The 14,170-nt window shown below is 38.1% G+C and overlaps 1 protein-coding gene across 2 annotated transcripts in view; it reads right to left on the bottom strand.

The window, feature by feature from the left end:
* SGCE (sarcoglycan epsilon) overlaps positions 1 to 14,170 on the bottom strand; it is an 80,674-nt gene that overhangs the window by 24,409 nt on the left and 42,095 nt on the right. For both annotated transcript variants that reach the window (XM_049893573.1, XM_049893572.1), the window contains one exon: positions 13,525 to 13,723. In XM_049893573.1, the coding sequence (XP_049749530.1) occupies positions 13,525 to 13,723 (199 nt within the window). The remainder of the gene's footprint in view (positions 1 to 13,524; positions 13,724 to 14,170) is intronic.

Genomic DNA, 14,170 nt, shown 5'->3' on the forward strand with positions numbered 1-14,170 from the left:
GTTCCATTCTCACTGTTACAGCCCTAGATTGACCCACATCACCTTTCACAGAAAGTCAAGCAACAGCCCCCTAACTATCCACCTTCAACACAGTATTTCTTCTCACTGTGGTCAAAAAAGACAAAAAACTCAAACCTGTTGTCATCAAGGCGATTCCGACTCATGGTGACCCTATATGACAGAGTAGAACTGCCCCATAGGATTTCCAAGGAGTGGCTGGTGGATTCGAACTGCCGACCTTTTGGTTAGTGGCCAAGCTCTTAACCACTGTGCCACCAGGGCTCATTGTGGTCAGGGAGCCCATTTCCTGAATGAATTAAAGAAAAACTTTACATTGGTTTAAACCATAAACAGCAATGTAGAAGAGAACAAATAGCAAGCTCAAGAATAGTGGGCATTGGATTTGCCTTCTAGGTCCTAAGAGAAAGTGTATTTATTGTTTGTTTTGTAGAACTTGCAGGTTTGAACAGGTTGGATTTTTTTAAGAATTTTGTTTGAGGTCATGCATAACAAAAATAATAACTCTATGCCATGCATTATTAGCAGAGCTTCTAGACTGGAAAGGACATAGTAATCTACTTCTGAAAAATTTGCCAGTGAAAAGCTTATGGATAGCAGTGCAACATTGTCTGATATAGTGCTAGAAGATGAGCCCCTCAGGTTGGAAGATGCTCAAAATACAACTAGAGAAGAACTGCCTCCCAAAATACAGTCAACCTTAATGATGTGGATGGAGTAAAGCTTTCAGGACCTTCATTTGCTAATGTGGCATGACTCAAAATGAGAAGGAACAGCTGCAACCATCCATTAATAATCAGAATGTTGAATGTATGCAATAGAAATCAAGGAAAATTGGAAGTTGTCAAAAATGAAATGGAATGCTTGAAAGAAAATTGGTATCTTACGCATGAGTGAGCTGAAATGGACTGGTATTGACCATTTTGAATTGGAAAATCATACCGTCTACTATGCTGGGGATGACAAATTGAAGAGGAACAGCATCATAGTCACTGTCATTGCAAGATCTATCCTGAAATACAAAGCTGTCAGTGATAGGATAATATCCACATGCTACAATGAAGACCAGTTAATACGACTATTATTCAAATTTTCACACCAACCACTAACTCCAGATGAAGAAAGTGGAGACTTTTACCAATTTCTGCAGCTTGAAATTGACCAAATACGCAATCAAGATACATTGATAATTACTGCTGATTCGAACGTGAAAGCTGGAAACAAGGAAAGATCAGTAGTCGGAAAATACGGCATTGGTGATAGAAACGATGCAGGAGGTTGCATGACAGCATTTTGCAAGACCAACAACCCATTGATTGGAAATACCCTGTTTGACAACATAAACAGCGACCATACACATGGACCTCACTGAATGGAATACACAGGAATCAAATCGACTACAACTGTGGGAAGAGAGGATGGAGAAGCTCAATATCATCAGTCAGAATAAGGGAAGCAGGCAATCACGGAACAGACCATCAAGTGCTCATATGCAAGTTCAAGTTGAAGCTGAAGAAAATTAGAACAAGTCCACGAGAGCCAAAGTACGACCTTGAGTATATCCCACGTGAATTTAGACACCATCTCAAGAGATTTGATGCACTGAACACTAATGACTGAAGTTCAGATGAGTTGTGTGATGACATCAAGGACATCAAACATAAAGAAAGTAAAAGGTCACTAAAAAGGCAGAAAAGAAAAAAAGGCCAAAACAGGTGTCAGAAGAGATTCTGAAAGTTGCTCTTGAACACAGGGTAGCTAAAGCCAAAGGAAGAAATAATGAAGTAAAAGAGCTGAACAGAAGATGTCAAAGGGCGGCGCAAGAAGACAAAGTAAAGTATTATAATGAAATGTACAAAGACCTGGAGTTAGAAAACCAAAAGGAAATAACACACGTGGTATTTCTGAAGCTGAAAGAACTGAAGAAAAAATTCAAACCTCCAGTTGCAATACTGAAGGATTCTATGGGCAAAATATTGACTGATGCAGGAAACATCAAAAGAAGATATAAGGAATAGACAGTCCACTGCACCAAAAACAACTGGTCAACATTCAACCATTTCAGGAGGTAATATATGATCAAAACTGATGATATTCAAGGAAGAAGTCCAAGCAGCACTGAAGGCATTGGTAAAAGACAAGGTTCCAGGAATTGATGGAATACCAACTGAGATATTTCAACAAATGGATGTAACACTGAAAGTGCCCGCTCATCTGTGCCAAGAAATTTGGAAGACAGCTACCTGGCCAACCAACTGGAAGAGATCCACATTCATGTCCATTCCAAACAAAGTAGACCCAACAAAATCCAGAAATTAGCAAACAATATCATTAATATCACATGAAAGTTAAATTATGCTGAAGATAATTTAAAATTAATTGCAGCAGTACATCAACAGGCAACTGCTAAAAGTTCAAGCCAGATTCAAATGAACACACAGGACAAGGGATAACGTTGTTCATGTCAGATGGATCTTAGCTGAAAGCAGAGAATACCAGAAAGATGCATACCTGTGTTCTATTGACTATGCAAAGGCATTCAACTCTGTGGATCACAACAAACTACGGATAACATTGCCAAGAATGGAAATTCTAGAACACTTAACTGTGGTCATGCAGAACCTGTACATAGATCAAGAGGCAGTTGTTTGAACAGAACAAGAGGATACCACATGGTTTAAAATCAGGAAAGGTGTGCTTCAGAGTTGTATCCTTTCAGCAATTTTTTTTCCATCTGTATGCTGAGCAAATAATTTGAGAAGCTGGACTATATGAAGAAGAATGCAGCATCAGGATTGGAGGAAGACTCACTAACAACCTACGATATGCAGATAATACAACCTTGCTTGCTGAAAGTGAAGAGAACTTGAAGCACTTACTGAACAAAAAGACTACAGCCTTCACTGTGGGTTACACCTCAACATAAAGAAAATAAAAATCCTCACAAATAGACCAGTATGCAAAATCATGATTAACAGAGAAAAAATTGAAGTTGTCAAGGATTTCATTTTACTCAGAGCCAAAATCAACATCCATGGAAGTAGCAGTCAAAAAAATCGAACGATGTATTGCATTGGGCAAATTTGCTCCAAAAGACCTCGTTAAAGTGTTAAAAAGCAAAGATGTCACTTTGAGGACTAAAGTACACCTGAACCAAGCCATGGTATTTTCCAACCACCTTATATGCATGCAAAAGCTGAAATATGAATAAGGAACGCAGAAGAAGAATTGACAGGTTTGAATTATGGTATTGGTGAAGAATACTGAAAGTGACGTGGACTCCAGAAGAATGTACAGTCTATCTCGGAAGAATACAGCCAGAATGCTCCTTAGAAGGGAGGATGGCTCAACTTCATCTCATGTACTTTGGACATGTTATCAGGAGGGACAAGTCCCTGGAGAAGGACATCATGCTTGGTAACGTAGAGGGTCAGTGAAAAAGAGGAAGACCCTTAATGAGATGGATTAACACAGTGGCTGTAACAACGGGCTCAAACATAGCTAGGATTGTGAGGATGGCACAGGACCCAGCAATGTTTTGTTCTGTTGTATATAGGGTTGCTATGAGTCAGAACTGAGTCAGTGGTTATGCATCCTAAAATTATGTTTTTCATAATCTCGTTTTCCTTTTAGGTAGCTTTTTCATTAGCAAAATTTAAAATTTTTAATTAGTAAAATGAAGATAATCTATGGTTTTATGAAAACAGATGAGACAGGAGTATTTTATCAAGTACAACACTCTCGAGCAATGCTAACAAACCATTGTGCCTCACAATGTTAAGAACCAGTATATAACAGATAGAACTTGTGCTGATGAAGTTTTTTTTTTTTTTTTCAGATCTGAACAATTTAATTTCCCTTCTTTGAGGTAAAATTCATTTATTGAGGCCTTTAGGTGGATAATCAGTTAAAGGTAAAGAATTTAAGTCAAAACTCGGTCTTTTTCAGCAACAGTCAGATAAAGAGATGTAATGACTGTTAACTGTAAAAGTAATGACAATACTTTATTCTGTATTAGATGTACATAGAAGATAAAAAATGCCTCAGAGAAGATTATGTATACACATTACATGGTGCCTGTGAATTCCTGAGCTCTTGAAGGAAGAAGCACTATGCTTCTTGCCTTTGCCACCACCCCCCGCTCCGTAACTTCTTTCTTCTGTGCATATCTGCAATCGATCAATCAAAAAGAAAACACAAAAATAAACAGAATTTATGGGATTATATTTTTTTTTAACTAAATACACATAATGCCAACCAAACAGCTGCTGTCTAGCTGACTCTGATTCATGGTGACCCCATGTGTACCAGAGTAGGACTGTGCTCCACAGGGTTTTCAACAGCTGATTTTTCAGAAGTAGATTGCCAAACCTTTCTTCCAAGGTGTCTCTGGGTAGACTCAAACCTCCAACCTTTTGGTTAGCAGCCTAACACCTAGGCATTTTCACTACCCAGGAATATATACATAATAAAATAGGGTAAATAAAGGGAAAAGCAACCAAGAATTAGGGAAAAAAATTGGAAAACTGATGGAGTTAATAATTGTTGTAATCCAGGGCATTGAATTCGGCACTAAACTTCCTCTTATCCAAATTAAAATAGAAAAAAAAACAGTAAATATCAAAAGTTCTCATTATTAGAGAGGAGGAGGTATGATGATGGTTCCTTAGAGATCGAAAAGAATTTTCTCATCAGTGACCTTATATGAGAGAAAATGACTGGCATAATGAGCAATGCCCTTTGTAGGTTGATAACAAAGGGAGAAACAGTTTTCATATAGCTTTTTCCCGTAATGGCCTTTACTAAGGCCAAGGGCATGATAGCAGAGCTCACTGTGGGCAGCCCTTGCTGCAAAGAGACAGAGGAACTGGCCCAATTGTGTCAGCCATGCAATGACACCCTCTACAAGCCCCTCCCATCATCATCTTCCTTTTTCAGCCAAACTTCTTTAAAAATACATCCATGTTCAGCAATTCTATTTTCCACCTCCTTGTTCACTCCTTAATCCTCTGAAGTCTGGCTTCCACCTCACCCATCCGCTGGAATTGCTCTTGCCAAGGTCACCAAGGACTTCTTGGTTATCTAATCCAAAGCTCACTTAAAATACATTTAATTTGTGCTCATGACAAAACATTTCTATTTTCAATGCAAATTAAAGTCTAATCAAATTTTTCTTTTACTTCAATATTACACTACCTCAGATATGTACTAAAACAAAGAATAATGTAGCAAAAAAAATGGAGTTGAAGCCAACTACCTGCCTCCCTGATCCCATTTTACCTCCCTTCCTTTCAGGGATAGCCACTTTTCTGAATTTAGGGCTTTTTATTTCCATGTATTTCTTAACTAATGTTATGGTACTGAGCCATAAACAATATATGTGCATGTCTTTTCATATTTGAAGCTTTATATAGTGTCATACTCAATTTTCCTTCTGCAACTTTTTTCAGTGTTATAGTTTTGAGATTATGTCTGTAAATTCCTACCATTCTATTCATTTTCACTTTGTACATATTATACATATACCTTGGAATGGAATTGTTGGGTCATAGGGCACGTGCAACTTCAGCTTTCCTAAAGACTGCTAATTTTTTTTTTCAATTTCTCTTCTAATTTTTCCCCCAATTTACGCTCAATATTTTCCCCACATATTTCTTATTTTCAGACTTAATAATTTTGGCCAAATTAATGGACAACAAATGGTATATCCTTATTTAACTTGCATTTCTCTGATTACTAGGCAGGTAGAACACCTTTTCCTATGGTCATTAGCCATTAGGGTTTCCTCTTTTGTGAATTGTCTATTAATATATTTTGTCCATTTTCCTACTAGATTGTCTTTTTATTACTGATTAGCAGTTCTTTCTTTTGATACTAATCCATCGTTGATTGATTATATGTATGGCAAAAATCTATTTCCCTGTAACTTATTTTTTGTTGGTATGATATCTTTTCATAAAAGTTTAGATTTGAAGATAGTCAAACTTACCTATCTTTTACTCCATGGTTTGTACTTTTGAGGATTAAGGGGTCCTTTTCTATTCCTAAAGTTCTAAAGATATTCCGTATTTTTCCTAAAGTTTTGCAGTTTCCTCCCTGGTCACGCAGTGGTTAAACATTTCGGCCTCTAACAAATAGTCAGCAGTTCGAATGCACTAGCCGCTCCTCAAAAACTCTATGGGGCAGTTCTACTCTGTCCTATCGGGTCGCTAGGAGTCGGAAACGAATAAATGGCAATGGGTTTTTTGTTTTTTGAACATTTAGGTCTTTGATCTGCCTGCCACTGATATTTGTGGAGTGAATAAAATTGGAATAATTTCTCCTCAGATAAAAACTGTTGCATAGACCATCTTTCCCTATTGATAAGCAATGTCACTTCAGTAGCTTGTATCAATTTTTCACACACAGATGGATGTTTCTAAGCTTCTTATGGGAACCCTGGTGGTGTAGTGGTTAAGAGCTACGGCTGCTAACCAAAAGGTAGGCAGTTCGAACCCACCACGGGCTCCTTGGTGGGCAGTTGACTCTGTCCTGTTGGGTCACTATGTGTTGGAATCAACTCAACAGCAGTGGGTTATGCGTTATGGGCTAAGCTCCCTATGCTATTCTATTATTGTTGACTGACTTACTACAGTTGTACAATTAATTAGTCTTAAATCTGACAGGGAAGGCCCTCTCCACGTTGTTCATTTTTTTTTCCCCCCAAATTTTCTTGGACGTTATCAGCCCTTTGGACCTTTTCATATAAAATTTAGAGTTTGTCAAGTCCCACAAAAAAAGGGATTTTGATTGGAACTCAGTGAACATATATATTAGTCTTCATCCAATTGAATCTTCCCATCAATGAACATGGTATATCTCATATTTAATAGGTCTTCTTTAATGTTTTGAAATATTATTTTTATTTGTAAAAATCAAGCACATTTGTATTAGATTTATTTATAGGTTCCTTTTATTTGTCCTTTCTATAATAGTATATTTTTTCTACTAAGTTTTCTAACTATCGGTATCTGGCGCATAGAAATATAGTTGATTTTCAGATATTAATCTTACATCCATCCAGCAAAACTATTCCCATAATTATAATAATTTATCTGTAGATTCTCTTCTTATTTCTATGTACACAATTATATAATGTCTGAATATTGACAGCTTTATTTTTCCTTTCTAATTCTTTTATCTTTTAATTATTGTTACTATTTATTGGGCTGACTGGTGTTTCAGTTCCATGTTGAACAGAAATGTTGATAGTGGCCACCTTTATGTTTTTCCTGAATTCAGGAAATAATTCTAATATTTCATGATCAAGTTACATGTTTATTAAATAGGTTTTATGGTAGCAATCTTTAATAATTTCATGAGGTTCCCTTTTATTTATAAAGGTAATTTTTATCATGGATGTGTGTTGTATTTTATTAACTGCTTGGTCTGCATCTACTGACGTGATTATATAGCATTTCTCATGTCCTCCTTTGTTAATATGGTAAGTTGCAGATTTTCTAACGTAAAATCAACTCTGCATTCCTGGGATAGACAAACTTGGTCATTATCTAGTTTCTGGATATATTGCTGAATACACCTGGTTTCAACATCTATTCTTACCTAAATTACCAAAATAATAATAATAATAATAAAACTTTAAAAAGTAACATTCCTATTATTGGGGGCAACATTTATTCACCATGTCTCATATTTCCAGGAGTAGAGAATACTGTGAATTTGGAAAATGACTTAGTGCAGAAATGGGAGAGAGGGATCCAGAAGTGATAGTTACCAAGGAGGAAGCCAGATCATGTGAGACTTTGCATACTACAAAAAATAGTTTCGGTTTTATCCTGAAGCATTAGAGACCTTTATAGAAAATGAATTATATTTAAATTTTTATTTTAGAGAGATCACACTTGTTGGAGAATAAGGGAAGAACTGAATGGGGAGAGGGCTGAGTGGAGGGAGGCACTGGAATTTTAGAGTAACGGTAGCAGCCATATTCCCTGCCAGAAGAACATGAACCAATCCAGAGATAAGTTGGCTAGAATAACACTTCTAGATTCACGTTCTACCTCTTTCTCCTCCCCATTGGAGAAGGAATTAATTATCTTATCAGAAGGAACCCGCACACGGACTCACACCCTTCTCATGTTTCTGGTGGGGGCGGCGAGGTGGGGGTTGCCTACTTGCAGAAAAGAGACATTTGGGTTTGGTCCACTCTTTCAATCATGTAGTGAGCTTCACAGGGAAGACTCTGTCTAACCTCCTCCCATGTCTCCCAACAGGGGAGGCCTGACGTTTTAGGGGTAAGTTCAATGCAGGGCTAAGACATATTCTTCAATTAGCTTTATCATTAATAAAGCTGACATTTGATATCCACCTCTCTGATACTTATCTCTGGATTGGTTCATGTTCTTGCTACTACTGGGCCCTCTAAAATCCCAATGCCTCCCTCTACTCAGCTCTCTTTCCATTCAGTTCTTCCCTCATTCTCCAACAAGTGTGATCTCTCTAAAATAAAAATTTAAATATAAATCATTTTCTGCAAAGGTCTTTAATGCTTTAGGATAAAAGCCAAACTATTTTTCATGGTATACAAAGCCTCGAATGATCTGGTTTTTGCCTCCCTAGTAACTATCATTTCTGGATCCCTCTCTCCCATTTCTACACTAAGTTGTATTTCAAATCCACAGTGCTCTCTCCTCCGTAAAGGCTTTTGCCCAAGCTGTTCCCTCTGCCTGGAATTCATTTCCTTTCTCCTGTTTTTAGCAGGATAATTTGTACCCATATTCTAAGACTGAGATCAGGTTTCACCCCCTCTATGAACCTGTCTCAGGCTTGGACCTGAGGCGGGTAAGGAACCTCCTCTTTGAATACCTCAATTGTGATACTTACAATGTTTTCTTAAATTATCTGACTAGTTGCTGGATCCATTCCAGATTATGAGCACAGGTTGCGTTTTTAAAATCACTGTGTCCCAGGGACGAATACAATACTACCCCATAATAAATACTTAAAATAAGAAGGAAAAAAATTTTGCATAAAAATGAGAGCAGATATTAGACATATGGCCGCATTTGTTTATTTATTAATATACTTATAAAGGAGGCCTGGTGGCGCAACATTTAAAAGTTTCGCTGCTAATCAAAAGATCAGTTGTTTGAATCCACCGGATGCTCCTTGGAAACCCTATGGGGCAGTTCTACTGTGCCCTATAGGGTCACTATGAGTAAGAACCAACTTGACGGCAGTGAGTTTGGTTTTAGTTTTTTGGTATACTTATAAAAACGGACTAACTTGGGTTTCCAATTTCTTATTTTATTAAAGGCAGTTTTAAAAATTTCTATCTCCATAACTGCATAAAACAAAGGGTATTTGCCCAAAAAGAAAAACACAGACACAATTTAAGAATAAAGGGTAGTCCCATAAATCACCAGGGATGGTGACAGTTCAGCAGAGCACTAGATTCCCTGGGATCACAAACTTACATCAAACCAATATTTGGCAGCCAGTTTTTAACCTACATTCTATTCCTCAAATATAACCTCTCGATATGGGCCAAAAAGGAGACAACTAATTAGAGGTGGTACTTTACGAGATGGCCTAGAGCATAAACTAGGATTCCCTGTCTCTGAGTGAGGGTAGATCCACATGCTTTGGTAACGAGAGGAAATAGTGGTAGGTTTAACAATCTCTTATGAAAAGTGAGTATATTCTTTAATCCTCACACCCCATCATTCCCTTCATAGCCACCATTTACACCACATCACTCAGCCATGGTTGGCAGCTATGACATGCCTAGAATGAAATATGAACCTGCTCCTCTTTCCACCAGCTTTATCCCAGGCTAAATACATACACGAGTCCTTAGCTTCTGGCTCTCTGTCAGGAGCAAAAACAGCATCAAGACCACGCTCAGAGAGGGCACAGTTGCCCTGGGGTTATGGGTCTGGCAAGTGAAAACAGGTCTTTTCGGGAGGCTCAGCCTTCCTTTACAGGAGCTTACTCACTTTGAAGTAAATCTTTATAATTGTTTTCTGTTTGATTTAGGAGAAGTTTGAAAGCTGTCAGCAAGTTCCACAGAGATGAAGAAATGCTCATCAAGAAGGATAAGGAGCTAGGATATTGTAGAGTGGGTTCCTGATGGGGCATTTAATGGTGCTTTGGGCTGTGGCAGGGTGGTAGGCTTATTCCAAGGGTCTACTTCTGAGAGCTACTCTGAGTCGTCTGCTGTCTCTTTGACTACAGATATCAAATATGGAACAATCTGCAGTTATTAGTTGTTGTGATGAGTAACAGGAAATAATTTCATAGGGTTTAAAACAATACTTAGTATTAATTATAACATACATATTGGGCACTTAATACTTCTGCAGTATATGAAAACTATATAAATACATATACATATATATATTCGTGGTAAAAATATGTCTAACAAAATATTTACCCATTCAACAATTTTTACATGTATAATTCAGCAGCACTGATTACATTCACTATGTTGTGTAACCATTACTAGTATCCTTTCCAAATGATTATGAATATATTTTTAAAATAAAATTTTAGAAAAGCAATGTCTGCAATTTCTTTGCCATCTCTGACCATACCTCTTTCTATCTTTAATATTTCATTTTTCAAAGGATTTGCAGCCTGTGATATTTTCAAAAGAAAGTACTGAGGCAAGGAGATTTCAAAAACTGTGATACACACCATCAAAAAGGAAGGAAGGCACCAGAGATGAGTGAAGCAAGGGATTAGTTTCTAAATTTAAGGCAACAGGGTTAAAAAATTGTTTTGTTACCATGACATTATAAACCAACTAAAAAGGTATGCAAAATCATTCCCAAGGACGAGCTTTTCTACTCAAGCAGAATCTTACTTCATTAGTGCTTGTAGAGGGATGTTGAAGTAACAGAGTTGGCAATGGGTACAATTTATAGAAATGCTATTTTAAAAGACTTCTCATATGAATACTTCACAAAGGTTAAGGCTTAACATTAAATTAAAACTCGTGGAAAGCATTTCAAGTTGGGAAAGGGTCTGAAACAACATGAGCCAAAGAAATGCCACTGGACTGACTCCCTCAAATATCTGACAGCATGTGCCGCCTTTAGCAGGTGCTGGGGGTCAGTCAGTTAATGACTGAATTCTCTAACAAGTACTTGTAGAACAAAAATTCTGTTCTTAATTTAGAGTCACTTGCTCAGACTCAGCCCTAGGGTTAAAGAATCAGAGTCTCTAGGGGAGTCAGGGGCCAGAAACCTATATATATTTTTAATAAAGCTCTACTGACAATTTTTAGCTAGATAGGGTTGGGAAGTGCTGCTTTAGGTCAGAGTTTGGTTTACAGTCCAGTGGCTTAGTGGTTAAAAGCTATGGCTGCTAACTAAAAGGTCGACAGTTTGAATCTACTAGGTGCTCCTTGGAAACGATATGGGGCAGTTCTACTCTCTCCTATGGGATTGCTATGAGTATGAATCAACTTGATGGCAATGGGTTTGGTTTATTTAGTTCAATTTAGTTTTAGTCCAGGTTCTCAATGTATCTTTGTACATGGGGCCTGCATTTCTGACTGGAGAACAGGTGAGCCCAGAAGACAGGAGAGCCATAGAAAACCCTATCCATTTCTGGTCTTCATGCTGCGTCCTCCAACATCTTCTGGTCATTGTTTTAACAATCACCGTGGAACACGTTACCTCAGGAAAACTGTTGAAAAGGCTCCATATTTGGAGAATGTTTTCAGGAGAGATATCTTTATTCACGAGGTTGCCATGGGTCTGCTTTAATTACTCAGGGGGAAAGAAAAATATGTAATAATTTTGAAGTGAAAACATAAGCTGAGTCCCTGGATAATGCAAATGGTTAACATGCTCAGCTGCTAACCAAAAGGTTGGAGATTCAAGTCCACCCAGAGATGACTCGGAAGAAAGGCCCGGTGATCTACTTCAAAAAAATCGGCCCTTGAAAACCCTATGGAGCACAGTTCTACTTTGATACTCGTGGGGTTTCCCTGAGTTAGAATCAGCTCAACAGCAGTGGGTTTTGGTTGGTTAGAATTACGTGTTCATATAGAAAGCTGATGAGTTGACAGACAAGAGGTAAAGCAACTATTTTCCCCAAAGCATTTCTGTGTGTGCTTGACTGACTCCAAAATCCACTGCTATATAATGTAGAAGATATAATTTAATTCTGAAATTTTTAATTTGGACTTTACAAGTCACTGCTTTTTCGATACTCCCCCCCCCCCCCCAATCTGCCTATTCTCTCAGATTTCATCTATACCTATCTGGAATCTTTTCCTTTATTTCCAACCTCGTTCCCATTTAAAGCTACTCTTAAGTTGAATTCTTATCAGATATCACCTGCATAAAAGTATACCAGGAATATGGATGAAGGAGGAAATGGAAAGGGGCTAAGCCGCACACGATGTGATTTATTCCACAGCCTGTACTTTTATAAGATCGGTTAAAAAAAAAAAGTACATCTGCCTCAACCTACAGATTAGAAATCAAAGTTTGACTTGACATTGACTCTTCCACCCTCTCAATCTACCCAGGTAGGAGTGTTTCTAGACCTCTGTTGTTGTTAGCTGCAAACGAGTTGGCCCCTGACTTATGGTAACCCCGTACACAATGGGATTGGACCATTGTGATCCATAGGGTCTTCACTGGCTGATTTTTCAGAAGTAGATCATCAGACCTTTCTTCCTAGTCTTAGTCCAGAAGGTCTGCTGAAGCCTGTTCAGCATTCTAGCAGCACGCAAGGAAACTGGCGGATGGTAGCGCACTTGAGGTGCCCCGGCCAGGAAACAAGCCCCACTCTCCCCCATGGAAGGCGAGAATTCCACCACGGAACCACCACTGCCCTCTCTGAGCCTCTACTGGGTACAAGTCATGCTCTGTACTTACATAGCTTTAGAACTGACAAATTTCTTTCAAATACATTGTCTTGATAATTATGACAACCCTGTGAGAATATAATCTCCACTGAAGCACGTGGAGAAGTCGAGGTACAGAGGGGGGAAGTGATCTGCCCGATGTCACCCAGCCTGTGAGTGACAGGGCCAGGCTTTAGGCTCTCGTCTCACAGGAGTGGGCTTCAAATCCACCCCAGCCCTCAGTCCTGACACATGCTGGAAAGAATGTTAAAGGCAAAGAAATAGTTTCCTAGAATAAAGTTACAGCAGTTCGCATGTCATTCTGTGGCTGATAACTCAGGGATCAATTTCCTTTGAAAGTCAGGGCCCTATGTAATCAGTTTCTCTAGAGAAGGTAAAAAGACTTAGTGTAATTTATGATGCTGGTCCTGATCTACAATTAAATACCCAGAACCTGGAGAATGAGATATAAAGAACCGTTAGCTTAACCTTGTTGTCAATATAGAAAATTGCCAGTATACTCATATCCTTAAATCTTATTAAAAAGAAAAATGCAATAGGCCATCTTCCATCTATAAGTTTGATAAGATCACCATATTTTAAAATCCATATTTAAGGCATGAAGATAAAGGTCTGCTTACCCCTCCTTCATGTCATTAATGGGAAGCGGAACCCTGCCGCCCCTGTCTAGAGCCGACGTGATGTTTATGGCATTGAGACGCTCCGGCTGCCACACATTTTTCACTGCTCCAAGAAAGTCTCCAAGTACCTCGCTGGCCAACATTTCTTCTACATTCATATTTTTAATGAAGAATTCTGCTTGATACGGTAACGGGAAATCTAATTTTGATGAAAAAGGATATGTGTATCTTGAACAAAGTAGTTTTTTAAGCGAGAAGCAGAAAGACAATTTGAGATTTGTTGTGTTCTGTCATAAACCTGGCTTTGAGGAACACCATTAATGCTGACTTTAAAGGGTTTCTCTACAATGGAGAGACCTATGTAAAAACATTACATACATTAAACACAGAGCTTTCTCTACGATATAATCAAATTTAAAGTACAAGCAGTTCAAGTTACAATTACAGGATTTGGCCCAAAAAAGAAAAAAGCCAAATCTACCTCAAACAGTTTTGGATTAACTTGCCAGTTTCCCACCTACCTCCTCACCCTTTCAATTTACGCAGCTGGAAGGAGGATTTCAAGAACTCTGCATGGTAGAAATAATAATCTGCAGTGCTTTAGAATGGCCAAATCTTTTTCAAGTATATTATCTCATTTAATTAT

The sequence above is a fragment of the Elephas maximus genome, chromosome 8 (assembly GCF_024166365.1).
Source record: "Elephas maximus indicus isolate mEleMax1 chromosome 8, mEleMax1 primary haplotype, whole genome shotgun sequence".
Taxonomy (NCBI): Eukaryota; Metazoa; Chordata; class Mammalia; order Proboscidea; family Elephantidae; genus Elephas; species Elephas maximus.